Source organism: Pseudonaja textilis, chromosome 3 (assembly GCF_049901715.1).
Source record: "Pseudonaja textilis isolate UNSWEBS1 chromosome 3, rPseTex1.2, whole genome shotgun sequence".
Lineage (NCBI taxonomy): Eukaryota > Metazoa > Chordata > Lepidosauria > Squamata > Elapidae > Pseudonaja > Pseudonaja textilis.
The window spans coordinates 74,413,226-74,433,500 of NC_141992.1; the positions used below are offsets into that span (position 1 = coordinate 74,413,226).

Here is a 20,275-nt window from a genome sequence, read left to right on the forward strand (position 1 = left end):
CTTCATAACTAAACTCTGAATATGAATTGCAACATATTGTAATGATCAGCTGGGGTTTGAAAAATCCTTCAAGAAATTCAAAATAGTCTGGCATTTGTAACAAAGCTGCTGAAAAAAACCCCAAGTTTAACATCTGGAATTGATATATTCCATGGAAGCTGAAGCTTGAAAAGCACAGAACATTTTCTCCTGCGGTAACTTTTAGTATAATTAATATAATTAATCTTAAATGAGAAAACCAGGCTGTAGATATACAGATGTTGAAATGTTTCAATTAAAATAAATTATGCAACATGGGAATTCAAGTCCTTGTTTAATAATCTGAATCATGGTCACCAACAGAAGGCCTATTTTCTGCATGCTTAGGTTCAATCTCATTTCTTTAGACAGTTGTTTTATACTAGAAGTTGGTATTCAAATCATTGGCTAGTTATGGAGCCTTTTTGATGAACCTTTTAAGCTAGTAAAACTAGTGTCAGCTAGAATTCATTGCTTAAAGCGTAATACAAGATAGACATTTACTTACTGAATATTATCTGAGTAACTGTCGATATTGCCCTAACAAATAGGGCTTGAATATAAAGTGATTTGAAGAAACAAATAGTAGACACATTTAATTGTGATTAATGAGCCTCATTAATTTCAAAATTATTTATATTCTGCTCCTGGTTTTGATAAAATTGAATCAGGTCAATTCAATCTGTTATTCACCTGAATTCAATACACCAAGTTAACGTATAGATTGAAGAAATACAAAGAAATACAAGAAAAGGTTTGAAAGATGAGACCTGGATAAATATTTAATTTACATAAACTACAGTATAGTTTCTGATTTGTACAAAATCTCCATTTGATAATTGAAAGTGGAGATATATAGGGTATGCATAAGTCCCTGTTTACATTGTTATTGATTTAATGAAGAGAGATGTGAAGAATGTGATTTAATAAGGAGTGTGCATGCAATAGCAACGTGTGGTTTGTATAACAGGATGCAAATGTTAAACATCTCAGAATTCTTGATCTCTATAGAAGAAGTTGCATACCTAGATAATGTCACTCTTTCATATGGTCCAGCTACAAGGCATTAAATATTATTTTCCTTTGATGCCAAAGCAGGTGGCTATCAACAAATGCTGATCCACAGTAGTCTAACTCCCATATATTCCTGAAAAAGTTATGGCACTTCCTGAGTTCCACTACCATTTTCAAAACATTATTGAAGTGGGAGGTGTGTTATTAATCATTTTCTCTCTCTTCTTTGGTGGAAAGCCAAGGAAGTTTTCCTTTCCTTGAACCAGTGATACAGTGACATATATTCTCTTCTTGGACAGTACTATCACAATGTTTAACCTTTCTGAAGTCAGAAATAAGATTTTAATCACCATTGCTTTCTAGTGGAACTTTTATCAGAGAGAGCAGAGCAGGAAGAATTATAATACAAGAGGAATAGACTACTTAAGTGAGGGTAAATGTAGCAAAGCATAGTAGATAATTCAACTTTAGCAAGCTGTGCCACATATTATACGGCAAAGAAAAAGCACAGGAGCCATTTCTTTAAAAATGCAAAAATAGCACAATTTTTACCCTTTTACCCGCTGCTTTGTACATTTCCAGAAATATTGCATTCAGTTACATTCTTTGCTCTCTAATAACGAATAACAGGCAAGCCTCAGAGCTAGCTGGCAATCTCAGAAACACAGGGTCTCACAAGAATTTCCTGCTTCTGGTTGGGCCAGAAAACAACAGACACTTCTGTGGTATTCTGGCATTTTTCTTCTGCCCTTATTTGTTCAGGCCAAAGCTCAGTTTCAATGGAAAACTTAATAAGTTAATTTATGATATTAGAATTTCCTTTTTGCCCTATTTACAATTTTATTAAAAGCTACTGTGTTGTGAAATTTATGGTTTCTGTTTATTATTAAAGACTAAGGGGATGCATGTCATCAGAAAGCGGTTCAACAGTGTGTTTCATAACCATATTCACAATAAAACTATTCTAGCACTATGATCTTTAAATGTTGGATTCCTTAGCATGCAGTTTAGGTTAAACTTATATCCCACTTATTTATATCCAATTATTGAGCCATTACAGAATTAATCCCCATTGTCTTCAATGAAACAATGGTTTTTAATTAGAGTTAATATATTAATATAATACATAGAATGAATAGTGAAACTGCTTCAAAAAAGTACAATGCACTCTTAACAAGCAAGAAAGCAGCTCTCTATATATTTATACAGTATTTTTGGAGTCAAACAGAACATTAGTTAACAACCAAAACCAAAGTCATTAACACATTTATTTATGGTGCCTACAACTCTTCTTGGACAAGGAACAACAGACGTTTATAACCTTTCATACTTAGGGATGTGCGAAGACAATGCCATAACTACCTTCCTCCAAAAGAAATACGATGCAGAATATATCAGATCCTATTAGAGCCTCAGATATGGAGTAGGGCATATGTGTGCATGAAAGGTTAAAAAAGAGCATTTCCATTCACATTTGGATGAACAGGAAAATGTATATGCAATTCTTTTCCTTCAAGTATGTGGTTCCTTATTTATGCCCTGCTTATTGTGACTTAATATGCAATCTGTTATACATTGGAGTTCTGTGCCAAGCATTCACCAATTATCCTTGGAGAGTAGTCTTAACCTCTGAGTTATCTGCCTCTCCAACAGGCCAATAAAGTTTATCACATCTAAATATTATGTATATTATATATATATTAAGGCTGTCCAGTGCTTTGGAAGCAAAAACATGCTTCACAAGATACCCATTTCTCATCTGTCTGTGTTTCCTAAAAGCAAACAGCGTCACAGGGCTTCAGATATCTTGTCTTAAGTTAACATCCTGATCATGCTTGATAATAGAACTTGTACAATTACAGATTTTTAACCTGTGGCAGAAATCTACAAAAATGTAGCTTCTCCATTCTTTCTTTTCATTTTTGTCTTTATACAATGCCAGAGAACATTTATTTATGTTTTCATTTGCAGGCACTGAAGCAACTAGGGGATGGGAAACTTGTCAACAGAAAAGCAACATTATGTTCCATTCCTTCCACCGGCTGGGCTTCTGCTCAAGCCACAGACTCAGCAATCTGATATTTTACGGTCTGTAATATTTGAAAACACACTGCCAGCATGAAGCCATAAAAAGTACTGCCTGTTTGAAACGTAATAGTGAAGTTATCATCAGTTGCATTACTATATTTGAACCCACAGTCTGGCAGGAAATGAACTGGATAAAAATTAATATTGTTGAAATTACTGCTTATGTTCATAATATTAATTTTTATCCAGTTAATAAGGCTATCATTTCTTTTTGGGTTTTCCCCTATTTAATTTATATTCCACCTTTTATTCAATTTGAGCAGTAAAAATTGCTAACAACATAACTTTCCCCCAATTACTATTATATTCAAAATACATTTTAATGTAGTACAGATAGTCAGGGGTGGGATGCTACCGGTTCTGCCCGGTTCTATAGAACTGGTAGCTCTGAAGAGCAGTAGACACCGAACTAGTTCTGTGTTCGCTGCTGTTTGGCCTACCCACCCACCCTATCCTTTATTTCCTGCTTTTTCAACCTCAGCTACTTTATGCCGCACAGCTGAGGTTGAAAAAGCAGGAAAAAGGTGGCTTTCCAAATGCTGCGCACCCACGCACAGCACTTTTCAGCTGTCCGGGCGGTACAGCTTAAGGTTTTTTACACATGCAACTGGTAGTAACACTGGTTGAATCCCACCCCTGCAGATAATCCTTGACTTATGACCACAATTGAGCCCAAAATTTCTGTTGTTAAGCAAGACATTTGCCTCATTTTACAACCTTTCTTACCACAGTTATTAAGTGAATCACTGCAGCTGTTAAGTTAGTAACAAGGTTGTTAAGTGAATCTGTCTTCTCCATTGGCTTTGCTTGTCAGAAGGTCGCAAAGGGGAATCACAGGATTGTGGGATGCTGCAACCGTCATAAATGTGAGTCAGTTGCCAGGCTCTTTGAATTTTGAGCACATGGCCATGGGGAAACTTCAGTGGTTGTTAAGTGTGAAAAATGGTCATAAGTCACTTTTTCAGTGCCATTACAATTTTGAACAGTCACTGAACAAACCATGGTAAGTCAAGGACTATCTGTAATCAGCTTTTTCTCCGGCCCATTCATGTGTCAGTTTCTATTATAACAAATTCTTGCAGATAACTATGTGCTCCTTAATTCAACCTCTCTTGCTTAAAATATTGCTACAAAGCCAGATGAGGTATTATAGTTTGAAATCCCACAATCAATTATTTACTCATAGAGAAATCCGTACATATCCATTAATCATTAGGAGGAAACATAAGCAGAGCCTGCAGTTGTAGACAGTTCGATATGCCCATAATTTTGGATGCAAAATGGGGCTTCATTCTTTTTATTCCAAATAAGAGGCCAGTTCCATATATGTTCTCTGTAAGTTGTTTTACCATTTCAGGAAGAGAACTGTCCTATTATTTAAGAAGTTACCTGAATTAATAATAATATTAATACTACTCAGTATCATGTAATCAGTATCCATAATGCTGTCACTAAATGATTAAATCTTCCTGAATACAGCTACTAAAGTTTATAAGAACAGAAATTGCAACAATAATGAAAGTACCATGTACAACCTCCAAATTTTTTTTTTTATTCTCTTTGCTATAATAATATTGATTTTTGATTATGTAATTACAAAAACAGATGCTTGATATCTTATGTTTAACAAACTCAACAGTTTGTTAAGAAACTTTAAGAAACAAAAACCTGACACTCCATTCCTGAAAGTATCTGTTGTCTTGTCTGTCTCATCCATCCATCCATCCATCCATCCATCCATCCATCCATCCATCCATCCCACTTCAGATTCCAAACACTAAATACTAAATATAGTTCTTGCACCACAAAAAACTAAGCAGCCTTCTATTTAGCAATGTTTTAGTATCATTTGCTTTAACACAGGAAGTGTTGGTAGAGTTAGAATAGAAATTTTAAGCAAAACTTTATTTAACTTAGAGGATTTTAAAAACTCCTTTTCTTGTTAAAAATATGAAATATAAAAGAAAAATATATACATATAATTATAATAATTTTAAAATTAAAAACCTAAGTATATTGTTATCTTGAAAGAATTAAATATAACAAAAATAGAATAAAAATCCATAAATAATAATAAATATCTATATTAATGTAACTGTTAAACATATTAAATATGTATCATACAACAATTTGTTATAATGTGTCATCTTCTCATTTACAGAGTACAAATACTTTTCAAAAATAGAAAATGAATTACTATCCTGAATCCACTACTTAAAATCAGAACAATGTCTCCAGTTAAATAAAATTATGTTCTTTGCTATATCTCATAAAATTATCTTCTTTTCTATACCCCAAGTTCAATAAAGTTAAAGCTCCTTATAATTATTCCTTATTTTAGGAATATAATTTAACATCACATTTAGATCTTTAAATAATACAGTATATTTGATCTGTATCTCAGTTTTATGTTGTATAATCCAAGATGGAGTAAATATTTTTTCTTCTACTATTTTGCACAATAATCCCAAATGTTGGACTGGGCTGAGAGACAGACTGATACCAAGTCAACCAGCCAATTTCTTTGCCAAAGGAAGAACTAGAATTCACGGTCTCCTAGTTTCTAGTCCAACACTGTAATTACTACACCAGACTGTTTTTTAAAATTTCTTCTCTAAATTATATTAACATACACATAAATTTGAAGCCAACATAAAACTATGACAACCCCCCCCCTAAATTTGCTTATAAATGGGTGTGGCATCTAGGCAGATCCAGTTACTTAGATAGGGACAACAGAATTTCATTAGAAGAACAAAAAAAAATTAGTGAAAAAAACGAAAGGCATTTTTAGGATTTGTTCCATCTTTTTAATTTTTCCTTTCAGCATTATTTCCAGCCGTATAGCATTATTTCTTGAGGTGTCATGTTCAGAAGCCTTCCAAATATGGTTGTATGTATTAATAATTTGTATTAATTTGTATTAATACAAATATGGATTTGTATTAATTATAAGGGATAGTTTTATTGGGGTGAGGTTCCATTGTACTTGTTATTTGTTTAGAAGTTTTGATCTAATTATGATGAATTATTTTCTTATGTGTATTATTCTTTTTGTTGACTACAGTATAAAATTGGAAAGACACCACCTGCGCTTGTGTTGCCATAGAACATAATAACAGTAATTATACAAACTTGACCATTTTATTGCTTAATGGTGCTTGTTTTTTATTTTAAACATGAAATCACTGCCTTGCATATCTTAATTTTGCAAACTTCGGTTAATTATGTGGAATCTCAGAAGTTTGATTTTGTAAATTCTTGCAATTAACAAAGATCTAAATAGCTAGCTCTTTGAACTTTGACATTACTTTCAAGATGCAGTTTTCAAAATTATTTTTTTCTTTATACCAAGGGAGATATATTTGGTAAGTTAATTACTTGTCCACAACATTTTCATATGGAGAAACATCTACAAATAAATACTCCTCAAAATCAAGAGTAGGAAGATGATAATCCAGAAAGCATCTAAAAGGGTTTTGTTACACATTTTTAATAGGCAATCCTGACACAGTCTAATTAAATGTATTCATCATCACATATCTTAGTGAGCAGGAGACTCAGTTCATGCATGGACATGTGTTGGCCTGCCGTATGGTCATGCAAGTGTGCAGGTTACACTGAACATCAATTACCAACAATATGCTGATGATACTTAGCTCTGTATGGTCATCTCTATGTCAAAGTCTTGCCCTGCAGTTTGGAAACTAATAAAGTCTGGATAAGTAAAAACAAATTGAAACTGAACCCTAGCAAGACAGTTCATTGCAGTTTAGTTGCCATATCTCAGATTTCTTTTCAGTGGAGTGGGACAGGTCTGTGACTTGCAGCCATTGTTGCATAGTAGGTGAAGGCCATTACCAGAACAATCTTTAACCAATGTCAGCTGGCTACAGTTACAGCTTTTCCTGGAGAAAGAGGACATGGGTAAGTTACTCATTCTATATCATCACCAATTTCTGCAATGTACTCTACGTGAAGATGCCTTTGAAGTCCACCTGAAAATTACAGTTGATCCAAAATAAAATGGTGCTAGTTACTAAGGTCATATTACAGATTTTCTACAAGGTCTGCACTGGTTACCAGTAGATTTCTGGGTTGCAATTCGAAGTGCTAATTTTGAGTTATAAAGCTTTACATGGCTTGGTACCAACATAACCCATATAACACATAACTGGAACTTGATCAGAATTGAATGTGGTATGTTGAATGGTACCAGTCATAGAAGTAGCTACCAGCTATGTGTCTACTTTAGGAGGAGGTTTTGTTGTTTGTTTATTCAACCATGTGAGTTGCAAATTCTGTACCTGTTTTCTTCTGAACATCTTGTTAATGTATCAATTTAATATATACTCCCTACAGTATACATATGGATCTTTCTTTGATGTTTCAGGTTGTCCACTTACTGTAGTATAATTAGTCCAAGAGAAGTGTCATGTTTCCGCATGATGATTACAACTTGTAAACACTGGAGTGCCTTTTACACTGCATAATTGCATCTCCTCTGAAGTTCTATTTATGTATTTCAGATTCTCCCCAGTTTCCAATAGAGCAAAATTGTTCTGACCCAGGCTTCAAAAACAGTAATTAGTCACAAACTTGTTTTAAAAACAAAACTTATTTTATTGCAACACTGAGAATTGTTTTCATTCCAGCCAAAATTAATCTCAAACAGTCCCCCAAGATAAGCACACACCTTTCAGTTCTGTGAAGTGCTGCCAAAACAGAAGTATCAAAATAACTAGAAAAGAAACCAACTGAAGTACAAGAAAAACTCACCGAAGTACAAAGAGCTTACGATGACTCTGAACCAATTGAACTACTTTGCTTCCTGCAAAGGTTTCATCATCTTGGCCTGACTTTTATCCCTTATGGGAGGGACAATCACCTCTCAGCCTTACTCCCAAGTCGCCCCTTTTGTTTCAGCTGCTCTTGCCTTCTAGCAGCTCTGTAAACAAGCGCACTGGGAACAGCCTCCCCTGGATCCTCTGCCTCACTGCTGCCAGACTCCAAAGGCTCCGAAGGCAGCACCCCACTCCCAGATGGTTCTGGCCCCATCTCTGCATCAAATGCAGGACCATCATCCGAGTCCTCTCCAGACTCCCTGACTGATCCCTGTTCTTCCCCACTGTCTGATTCCGTTGCCCTCTGCACCAGCTGCTGGCGAAATACAACAAAAATATACAATTGGAAATTGTGGGAAGAATCTGAAATACTTATAGTCCTTGAGTTATAACCACAATTGAGCCCAACATTTCTGTTGCTAAGGTGAAACAGTTGTTAAGTGAGTTTTGCACCACTTTATGACCTTTATTGCCACAATTGTTAATTGAATCACTGCAGTTGTTAAATTAATAAATGGTTGTTAAGTGAATCTCTCTTCCCTATTGACTTTGCTCATCTAGGACCCTAGGACACTGCAACAGTCATAAATACGAACCAATTTCCAAGAACCCAAATTTTGATCACATGAATGTGGGGATACTGCAACACTCGTAAATGTGAAAAATGGCCACAAGTCACTTCTTTCAGTGCTGTCGTAACTTTGAATAGTCACTATATATGGTTGTAAATTGAAGACTACCTGTACTTTAAATGTTAATTATTATTTTAAAGATTTTCCTTAATTTCAGTTAGAATTGTCTTCTTCATCGACAACTGAAGCAATAAAATCAACTTAGGCATCTTTTAACAGTTCAATACTGGGTGCATAGACAATTTATGTTTGTTCACTGCAGTTTAGTTGCCAGATTGCTTTTCATTGGAGTGGTCCATAATTACAGCATTTGGTCCATAGTTCTCTGCCAAAGCATCAATGCAGAAGCTACTCCAGAAACAAGTAGGTTGTAAATCCTTTGTATGAATTTTAGTATGGTACATCTTGTAGTTTCCATCCACAGTGGAAGGGATTACAAAAATATCTTTGAATGGAGGCAAAAGATATTGCTTAGCATGTAATAATGAATCAAAACCCAAGACAAAACTCTGATAGCTCACTCATGCCAGGAACAGATGCCACAGATGTAGCCAAGGGCTCCAACAATAACCTTTAATAAGAAAATCAACATCCATCAGATCTAGTTCAGTTTCTGTAATATAGATGGAACCCCACTCCAGTAGCAACTTGTGCAGTCAATTATGAACCCAAAGTACATCTGCTTACTACAGGTTGCTGATTGTTGTGCTGGAATTACAGAAATCATTCCAATAGGAATGTCTTTTCCCGTGTTTGTTTTTAAATACATTTCTGCATTCTGCGTTTCAGATCAGCATTAATTTTTGCAAAAAAAACAGCTACCGTGCTGGGTTCTTTCTCAGTTTATCCTTATTCTCCATGACCACTTCTTTATTCTTCTTATTTTCATTTGTTTTAATGCCTTTCCATCCTGTTCAGACATAAAGCAAAACCCACTTTTTTTTACTCAATTCCACCATTGTTATAATTGCATCTCCTCTACTCATCCAACAAGTAAAACTAGAGTCACGAATAGATTATTTTTTGCTCTTTTGTTTTTCTTGCTACTTGCTTTATCGAAATTTCTGGAAGAATGCCACTAAATCTGCAAGAATGACATACTGGTCTGCTGAGCTAGCAGAGTATCAATAAAGTTCACAGGAACAATTAATCATTTGGCAATAACAATAACCTAATAGGCCACAATACAGCCTGATGGTAAAATTTCAAGGGGAATGAATATAGTTTGCTGATCGGTCCCCTCACCTCTGGAAGGTTATCACACTCTTTAAAGATGAAATTATTTCATACACAGAAAAATAAATTTAAGAAGATGTATCATTGTGGAGACATGCCCACATTTTTTGTGAAAATAATTTTTTTCTGACCACCAAAAGGAAAGAATGGGGAAGGGAGAGAGAAAGAGAAAGCACTACTTTGTTTCAGATTTCAAACAAAAAAGCAAAACTATTCAACAGTAAAAGGATAATCCTCAACTTTTATTTTCCATCTGTTCTTTCCAATCTAATTGCTAACTCTCCATCGAAATGCACAGAACAAAGAAAATCTATTTTAAATCAGCAATGTAATGAGATATATTATAGTACTAATGTAATACTTTAAAAGCCCATTATTTTCATTAATAACATAATGAAATAGCATATGGTCAACACTTTCATTAGTTTTTCTTAGTAACAACTCTTATTGTTAATTAACATGGAGCTTTCAGGAATATAATGAAGTCGTTTCAGTGGCATTTCATATATCTAAATATCCCAAGCCAACATAACCCTGTTTGTCTTTTACAAGGCAATAAGATCTGGCTGTTTCACTAAATATTTGGGTGGGGTAGTTAAACAAGCTTTGCTGGTTCACTGGCTTTATTGTTATTGTTTTTCTGTTATTAAGTTGGAGGGAGAAATCCATGGGTATATGTTATATGGAGGACTGATTTCATTGTTATTGTTAAATTACAGATAATCAGAGTTGGAGGGGACCTTATAGGTCATCTAGTCCAACCCCCCCCGCCCAAGTGGGAGACCCTATACCATTTCTGACAGATGGGAGTCCAATCTCTTCTTGAAAGTCTCAAGTGATGGCGCTCCCACAACTTCCGAGGACAAGCTGTTTCTTTGTTGATTGTTCTCACTGTCAGAAAGTTTCTCCAAATTCTTGTAGACTGTCCAGAATCTTTGCTTTGAACTAGGTATACAAATAAATTGCTTAAATAAATAAGTAGAGGGACAAAAAAAAAAAACCCAATGAAGTATACCTTTAATATTCTATAAAGGTGTACATTAAAAGGCTAATCTTCAGAGGTATCCACCGGTGTCCCAAAGGTGCTTTTCCAAAAGGCAACAGCACTTTTTTGGATTTTTTCTTTGAAACCTTTTTGCTTCTCATCCAAGAAGCTTCTTCAGTTCTAACACCAGTGATAAGTATATCTATTTCCATTGCCATTGCTACCATTATTTCCATTACCACCCAATTACTTGTCTTCTATTTTTCGCAGGGAATGGAGCAGAGGTGGTATTCAGCAGGTTCTGACCAGTTCTGGAGAACCGATAGTGGAAATTTTGAGTAGTTCGGAGAACCGGCAAATGCCGCCTCTGACTGGAGATTTTAAGTATCCTTCCCCTGCCATGCCCACCAAGCCACGCCCACAGAACCAGTAGTAAAAAAATTTGAATCCCACCACTGGAATGGAGGATGACCCCTCTTTCCCCTCAGATACAGCTAATTATGGGATGGTGCCCTAACAGTTTAGACTGGAAGACTGGCAGTTGTGGACCCAAGAACCGTATGATACATTCTTGCACCAGCTTCTCCAACCTAGCAGTTCAAAAGTATGCAAATGCAGGTAAATAAATACTAGCCATTTTAGTGGGAAGGTAACACTGTTCATGCCAGTATACAATCATGCCAGCTATGTGACCATAGAAGCATCTTTGGGGAATGCTGGCTCCCTCAAATAGTAAAGGGAGATGAGCGCTACCCCCTAGAGTTGGACACGCCTGGACAGGGGAAACCTATGGGAGGGGAAATCTAGTAATTTTTGAGGTACTTTGTAATATCATGTGGGAATGACCTGGGGAGAAGGGACAAGAACCTGCCAAAGGAGCGCTCAGATAAAACAAAGTTTAGCCTGTAACAAAGATGTGGATGGAGCAAGAGTCAGAGTGGCACAGTGGTTAGAATGCAGTATTGCAGGATAACTCTGCCGACTGCCTGTAGTTTGATCCTGATCGGCTCAAGGTTGACTCAGCCTTCCATCCTTCTGAGGTTGGTAAAATGAGGACCCAGATTGTTGGAGGCAATATACTGACTCTGTAAACTGCTTAGAGAGGGCTGTAAAGCACTATGAAGCAGCATATAAGTCTATGGGCTATTGCTATTGCAATTGCAAGAGGTCTTCCCTCGTTTCTTAAGTTGTGAAGGAGGGGGTGAGAGATAATTACATTCAGATTTTTCAAGATTCACTTAATATAAACTTACAATAATGCAGAATTATGGTCATAATTCTACCTTGTAAGGCTAGCATATATATTTATAATGCCGATAATTTATTCCTCATAATTATTGGGTTTGTGTGGTATTGAATTGACAGTGCTCTTATTCATACCCTGACCGATAATTCAATCCACTGAGACCACCAATTTCTTAAAAGATTGAAATGTATTTAAAATTAATAGATCACTTACTGAATCTAATGATATGATCATCAGAGATACATAAAACTAGTCTGAATTTAGGTTCATTGCTATAAATCTAATAAAACAATTATCTGATGTAACTCAAAAATTATTCCTCATTACTGATTTATTTTAAATACTGACATATTTTGATCAATTAAGATGTCAACAAATGCAAACAAAAAGTTTAATAGAAAAAACTATTTTAAACATATGACCCAACCCTTTAATTTACATTGTACAAAAACAGATTATCACATGTAAGGTCTAAATGGTGTACCCTTTTTGCTTCCATTACTTGATGGGACATTTTTTTCTAAGGCGACTTTAATTTTCATTTCTACTGCTCAAGTGAATTATATCCCTAGTTTCTTCAAATATACATATAATTAGGGGATATAAGCATATTTATGTACTGATTTTTACAGCTGAGTAATTACTGTCATTGTTATGCTAATATTAAACTGAAAAAAACAAGTTTATTTCAGCTTCAGACAAATAAATATTTATCATACAATTTGATGCATGCTTTCACATCCTGGCATCCAAAAGGCTTAATAGATAAATGGTCTGACTCATTCTGTATCTAACTGTCCTAGATCTTCTAGAGAGATTAAATTTTCTCTGAGAAGATAACAGACTTAAAAATTAAAAATGAGTTATTTAGGCTGAGAGCTTTTGCTTATACGATCCTTTACAAGGTATTGAATTTTTCCTGAAAAAATTGAAAGATGTTGGTGTGTTAAATGGTTTTAAGATTGATAAAAAGTAAACAAAGATGTTGGTTAACAATAGGAGTACACAAGATCAAGATGACCTGATGAAGAAATATGGTTTTAAACCTAAGAAAAGGTTAAATACTGTTTTGGGGTGTTACTTTGACTAATGTATGTCGTTTCAAAATAACAATGTTAATGTATGTATGCAATGAAGTATAAAAAGATATGCTGAGATTGGGAAAATGGCAATTGTCTTCATTAGAAAGAATGTCTGTTATTAAAATGAGTGCTATTTCTATTTCATAAATATATTGACGGTTGGTGTATTATTTAAGTAGTGGCAAAAAGATATTTCTAAATTTGTTTGGCAAAGCAAGAAACAATAATTAAACGCAAGCTGCTGTAGGATGCTAAAGAAGCAGGGTGGTTATGATTATCAGATTTAAAATTCGCAGCTTCTTTAATTTGGATGAAATATATATATGATTATTTAAGTACCCAAGAGGAGGACCTAAAAGATAACAATTCGACATAGAATTCAGTCTTCAACTTTTCCTTCCCACTGTCTGCCTTTTAAGAGCTCCTGGTATGAACTATGCTTTTTTTTCTTTTTGGTTTTTTCCTTTCAGACATTAATCTGCTGGTTGAATGCTGACTTGATTTAACCTCCTTCTGGATCTTAAAGTGTCTCTTTTTATGCTTTTTATTGTTTTATTAGCTGCCATAAACCAATTCTGTCTTTTCCCTGTCAAAGCCATGGTAACTCTACATAGTGAAGGAGATCTGTTTTGATTTGCCTATCATACTTTCACTACAGGGATTTTGTATTTTATAAGTTTATTAAGAAAACTCTGTTTTAATTTTTCTTAATTGCTGATTAAAAATATCTTTTTTTCTGTTGAAAGCTCTTCTCACTATTTTTTTTCTCAATTTGTTAAGGCGCTTTTCCTGTCTTTGAGAGAAGCTGTTTATAGGCTGCAAAAGTTCCAGTTCTAAAAATTTTACTATATTAAAGTATAGTCAAAATGCAAGCAATATACCAAGGCAAAGCTTATTGGGAAAACTGGACAGAAAGAATATTTCCAGATTACAAGTTCAACTTGAAAATTTTGATAAAAAGCTTGATAAAGTAACAATGAACTTAGAAGATGGTAAACAGATATATATAAGCACACTGCAAAAAAAAAATACAACTAGGTGGATTGGAATGCAACCCGTGCTAGCAGCCCTGGAAGATGAGGTTGACTGGGCAAATACAAGTTGGTTAGAGGACTCTGAAAAAGGTATGGATTGTAAAGATTCAGAATTGACAGAAATGACCAGTGGTAAACTTGAGTTTTCTAAGAAGATTGGGGAATGTATCTATTATACCAGTGGTCCCCAACATTTGCAGCTTGGTGGCCTGGCTGGTGGGGGAAGAGGAAACCTGGGCCACGTGAGTGGCAGGCCGGCACGTGGGAACACACATGCATGCATACAACCCTTATGCAAGTGGTGGGCTAGCACACATGTGCACAGCTCAACTTACATGAGTGTCAGGCAATGCACATGTGCAGGCTCCCACCAGCCCATTGCTCCGTGATCCAATTCCAAATATACCATGGTTTGGTAGTGGGCCGTGGGCTGGGAGTTGGGGATCCCTGTATTATACCCAATCAGAAATGTTAAGATATGTTATCATAGATTATAGGAGAATTTTTTTGTACAACAAATGCTGTGGAGATATACACAAGACTGGTGACTTGTGAGGAACAATTGTTAGAAAAATTCCCATTTAATATCTCAACTGAGGATATTTGACCACAGATGGACCAGAGACAATGATTCCTATGACTTATTGTAGATCAGAAGGTGTTGCGGACTTTCTCTGAGTGAAATACAATACACAGATTATTAACAGATTGGGTTTAGAAGTTTAATTCCATTCTTGATTTTACCTGTTAACTATGTTTTCATATAGTATATTGCTATAGATGTCAGACTAAGTGATTTGGATAATAGTGTTGTAAAAGTTTATACATTGTGTGCCTGCTTTCCAAGGGGAGACAATTTATGTATATGCCTCTTTTGTTTTGTCTGTGCAAAACTTCTTGCAACTGGACAAGGAGAGGCCTTTACTTTTACCTTTTTTTATTTTTACAATGGAAGAATGGAAGGTGAAGCTGATGGAAGTGGCAAAATCAATAGCCTTGATGAAAGAAAAAATATTGTCTATTTTTTTTTTCTATTTGAAAATCACTTTTCAATTTTTTTTGTAAGAAACTGAAAGAAATGAAAAGTTGATCATATGGAAATAATGTAGATAATTGTAAACTTCAGACGTATATCCTTTATTCACATCTGTACCAAAAAAAAGTCTGAAGTCATTCTTTTTCTATCTTTATTTGTTTTCTTGTTTATTTTCTGCACTTCTACTTTTTCTCTTTCTTGAACATTTTTTTAAAAAACCATTTATTTATCTTTAAAACTGTATTTTTATGAAAATCAATAAAAATATACATATACTGTATATGAGATGAACTTTTCTTAGTACTTTGCTCCTGAATGCATGATGTTCAAATATTTTACTTACAATGTTTATATTCCATTCTTCCTTTTAAAGGTATTCACTCTTAATACCAAGGATTACATTTTATCTTTGTAACAATGGAGCGAGCAACTTCTCCATTCAAATAAACTTCTGAGCTGAATGAGAAAAAAATCAAATTAGCAAACCTGTATTCTCCACACATACTATTCTAAAGCTTTCCAAGTTAGGTTTCACCTGTCAATTAGATGCAGCCTGGTTACATCTGAATCACTTTGAATAATACCACATGTTATAACAAATTGCTTGAGATTCCTTAGCGAAAGAAGTTGATATCTTGCTTACTTTTTGAATAGATGACAAACTTGTCAATATTGCATTAAATGTATCTCCTTAGATTCTGGCTAAGTTCCATTGTGGTACAAGCATCAACTAAAGTCAATGTACCCTCCTTTATAGAGTAAATTGTGATTACTTCACTCTACAGACCAGAAAGCAAAATGGACAAAATGTTTTTGCCAAGTTTCCTTGGTTTAAAACAAATTTTAACAGGAATCGGGATAAAGGCCTTCTAGGTCCAAGTCCATCTCTTTTTCCAATGAATGCTTGGTCAACATGACCATTCCATCAATGCTTAACCCAAAGTTAGTCTTTAAAAAACACACTTTGAATAAGACTGTCTTGTTTACTTTAACTATGTAATTTATGCTAATTATTGGCCATCTTTTTCTTTGCCTCAACTATGGCATCCAGAAGGGCAAACAGAAAAAAATCAAGTAACATATGAAAAATCAGGGATAGTGCCCAGCAGATTTAGTGAAAGATCTTTACAGTTTCAGAAAAACCCAGTGTGGTCTGAATATGCAGATTACTAGAAATAAATTACCATAGTCACTTATACCGGTTTATTAAATGTTTGTCTATATTCCTTTGAAAAAAATCTTGATATATTCCACTGTGCTACAAGCACAGTGTGTTTACTAGATATTAGGTTTATTTTGAAATTTATAGAATGACATTTTTGTCATTCTGATTAGTATAATTATGTTGTTACAATACATAGCGAACACAAATAGAAACCAAAGGATTATCTAATTCATAAACTACATTCTGCAACATATACAAAAGGCTGATCACTATATCACTCATTTAATTTCTTCTATTTTACTTTGGTTTTCATTTTTTCTTCTCTTTTGCTTAAGGCAATATTAACTCAGATGACAAAACCATTAATCCATGAGCAAATAAGCCACATTTACATGTTATGTATTAAAAAAATATGATAACATTTATAACATTGATTTGGCTTTGAAAATATGATTTAGAGTTTGCATAAGTATAAACGTAGCACTTGCTGAGAACAAATATAGCTTTTTCTGTAGAATTATTCAACAAACCTAGAAAAAGATGCAGCTGGTTTAAGTGATTCCAACAGGTACTTTATGTGCGACCCAGAAAACTGTAAATCACATTTAAATTTCAAAGTTAGATTTCTACTAAATTCTTCTTAATTACAAGTGATATGATTTAAAATTAAAGAATAATTTTGAAATAACTTTTTATTTCAATAAAATGTAATTCAGTGCCCACTTTGGAAAATCTCTAAGGACTTTGAAGAATCTCTAAGGATTTCATTATTTATACACTTGTTTTTCTTGTTCTACATCCAACTATATTTCATTTATTTTGCTGTTGAATTTTTAAGCAGCTTATTTTTAGTTATCTATTAATCTGTTTTGGCTATAACCAAAAGTGCTGACTGCTTTTATTTCATTTTCCAGTTCACTGAGCTTATCTCTGTATGCCTGAACCAATTACAGGGGGGTTCTGACATGTCCATTTCTGTCTTAAAAGCATAGACCATTCAGTATACCAGCAAGCTGAAAAAGGTGAAACAAAATGAGACATATTTAAATATAAAATGATTTAATATTAACAAAGTTGATTGAAAAAGCAAACTTTGAAGCATGTATTGCAACACACATAAAGATTAAAGTATTCAGATTATTGTCCACTTCATTGTATCACAAACAGAAATACAGGAAAATAGACATTTCTACAACAATACTGGAGAATTCTCATTGTGTATCTTTTTGCTTACAAAAATAAATAAAAGTTTATGTAAGATAATTAATAGAATAAAAAATGAAAGAACCTCCTGTATACTTAGCAGAGCAAGGAAATCAACTATTCATAGCTAATTATAATTCGGTTAAGTAACTCAGCTTTTATTACTATTCTCATTTGGCATATATACTTGACCATGATGGGTAAAACCTACTTCTGTTACAAAAAAAAAGGTATACAAAAGTTTTCAAAACTGTGCAAGGCTTACATGTTAAGTTTGCAATTTTACAAATACTTACCTTAGAATAACCCTTGAATAACTTATGAGCTTTGTACGTTAATTTGACCTAAGTCTCTTTATTTTTAGTAATGTTAAAGCAGCTTATAGTAATATGCTATGAATTGTTTAACAAAATCCTAATTTGTTCCTTAATTAAGGGTATACCTGTGTAGTATCCATTATTGGTTTTTCAAAGACTTGTATTTTAAAGGACGTACTCAGAATTTGAAGTATGATCTCAGCAACATCCACGCCTAGTTTTCTCATTGTGTTTTTTAGGCAGATTTACTTACTACCAAAGATTCCTAGTGTTTGTAATAATGTCTGATCAGATTTTTACTGGACTTTAATTTGAATCCAGTTTCTCACAAAAGCATAACTGACCCTGCAAATTAATTAAGATAATAAGGATGGAGGGACGGAGGGAGGAGGTTGCAAACAAGAGAGGAGTCAGACCGGCTAGACTAAACATTTCTAAAACAGGACACCATTCATCTAGGCTCAGCATTCTCTTCAGAGGTTGGAACCTTGTTCAGGTACAGAAAAAGGCTAATGCAGACAGACTTTTTCTCGGCCTCCCCGTTTGCCTTGAGTGCGCTAACTTGAGGAAGGTTGGTTAACTGTTCAAGGCGGGGAGATGGCATTTTCTTTGAGCATCTTCGCTTTCCCATCACCTCTTCCGCTCTCCCGCTTCTCGCGCATCCTTCCACCGCCTTCTAGCACAGCTGCCACGCCTTACAATAATACCGCACTCCCCAGCCAACGGGGGAGGGGAGGCAGGGGAAGTCGGGCTTTCAACAGACAAGAGGCCTCCGGGGCTGCCCCTGCCCTTTATAAATGTGGGGCGAGCCGTCCTTTCAAGTCCCTACTTCGCCTGTTTTCCCGGGTTCCAGCCCTTCCAGACAAACTGTCCCTGTCAGTGAGGGAAACGGAGCAGGGAAGACGCGGCTGGAGGTACGGCTGACCGCGCCGTATCCCCATCCAACCTGCACCCGTCTGCGCGCCCGCGCCGCCCGCATTCCCGTCTCTCCGGCGGGAAGTTGCTCGGAACACCTTCCCCAACTGCGTGAGGGGAGGGAGAGGCAGAAAGGAGGACCCCCCTCCCCTCCTCCTGCCGCCAACCAACCTCGGAGGCGCCCACCCGCTCCTTGTCCCCCAGCCCTCACCCCGCCTGCCCAACGCTACCTCTTTCCTCCTGCTGGGCGCCCCCGGGCGCGTGAGGAGAGCCGTCTCTTCGCACACCACGACCACATCTTCCACAAAGACACAGTCGGGCAAGCTCTCGTCGCCGGGCAGCTCCAACACCTGCAGCCCCAGCTTGTTCTTCAGCACCCCCACGTAGAGCTGATGCTCCCGCTCGGCGCGCGCGAAGTCCACCTCTTTCGCCTTCTCCCGCCTCAGCGCCTGCTGGCACAGCGACTCCGGCAGCGCCCGCACCACGGCGTGGCTGCACCGCCCGAAGCTGAAGGGGCCGCCGCTCAACCCTGCCATGTTCGCAAAACAGGGGGGGATTCAACCGGGAAACCCAAGCCGACCGGGGAGAAATACCACAACCCGCCCTTGCGTGTCTGGCTCCGCGCGCTGCCCGGCACCGCCGTAAGGAAGAGCAGCTTGCTGCCAAGCGTCCCCCACTCTTCCCGGAGCCAGTTGAAATGGCCTCCCTTCCCTCCCAACAGGAGGAGGTGGTCGCGAGCGCGCTTAGAAGCCGGAGCGGCTGTGGATTGGCCACGCCTTGCTATATAGTACCTACATCATGCTCTGTGTTCAAAGAAGCGTCCATTGGCCGGTTATTTGGGTTGAGATACCTGGTTGGTTCAAACTGACCGAAATTACCTCGCACCGATTTTATAGCCTTGGAGAAACATGCTGATTGTTTAATTGCATCTCTGTTCGGTGGCCCATCGGTGGCAGATGCGATGCCTGGGCTCGCCCCTGATGGAGGGACAAGAAGTATAGCTTTCAAACGCATAAAAAGTCTGTAGAGATTCTCAGTCTTCCAGGTCATGGTTGTGCCAAAGGTGCTTTTTCAGGAGGCAACTGGACTTTGTTGTTTTCTCTGGAGACGTTTTGCTTCTCATCCAAGAAACTTTTTCAGCTCTGACTGGATGGTGGGGAATGGAAGGATTTATATTCCTTGCAGACAGCTGATCATTTGCATCCTTTTAGAGGGTTGTTGAAGCATTTGGAGGTTTATCCAAGATAAACAAGATACCTCCAAGATACAGATAAACCTGCAAGTGCTTCAAGGACCCTCTAAAAGAGTGCAAATGACCAGCTGTCTGCAAGGAATATAAATCCTTCCTTTCTCCACTATCCTGTCACAGCTGAAGAAGCTTCTTGGATGAGAAGTTAAATATCTTCAAAAAAACAAAACAAAACAAGAAAGTCCAGTTGTCTCCTGAGAAAGCACATTTG

At 36.3% G+C, this 20,275-nt stretch overlaps 1 protein-coding gene across 1 annotated transcript in view; it reads right to left on the minus strand.

The window, feature by feature from the left end:
- The window catches only part of DDAH1 (dimethylarginine dimethylaminohydrolase 1), a 62,689-nt gene extending 43,116 nt beyond the window's left edge, over positions 1-19,573 (minus strand). Inside the window, exon 1 of the mRNA XM_026700261.2 lies at positions 19,046-19,573. Coding sequence (XP_026556046.1) covers positions 19,046-19,351 — 306 coding nt within the window. The 5' untranslated portion in view covers positions 19,352-19,573. The remainder of the gene's footprint in view (positions 1-19,045) is intronic.
- Positions 19,574-20,275: the final 702 nt, after the last annotated feature.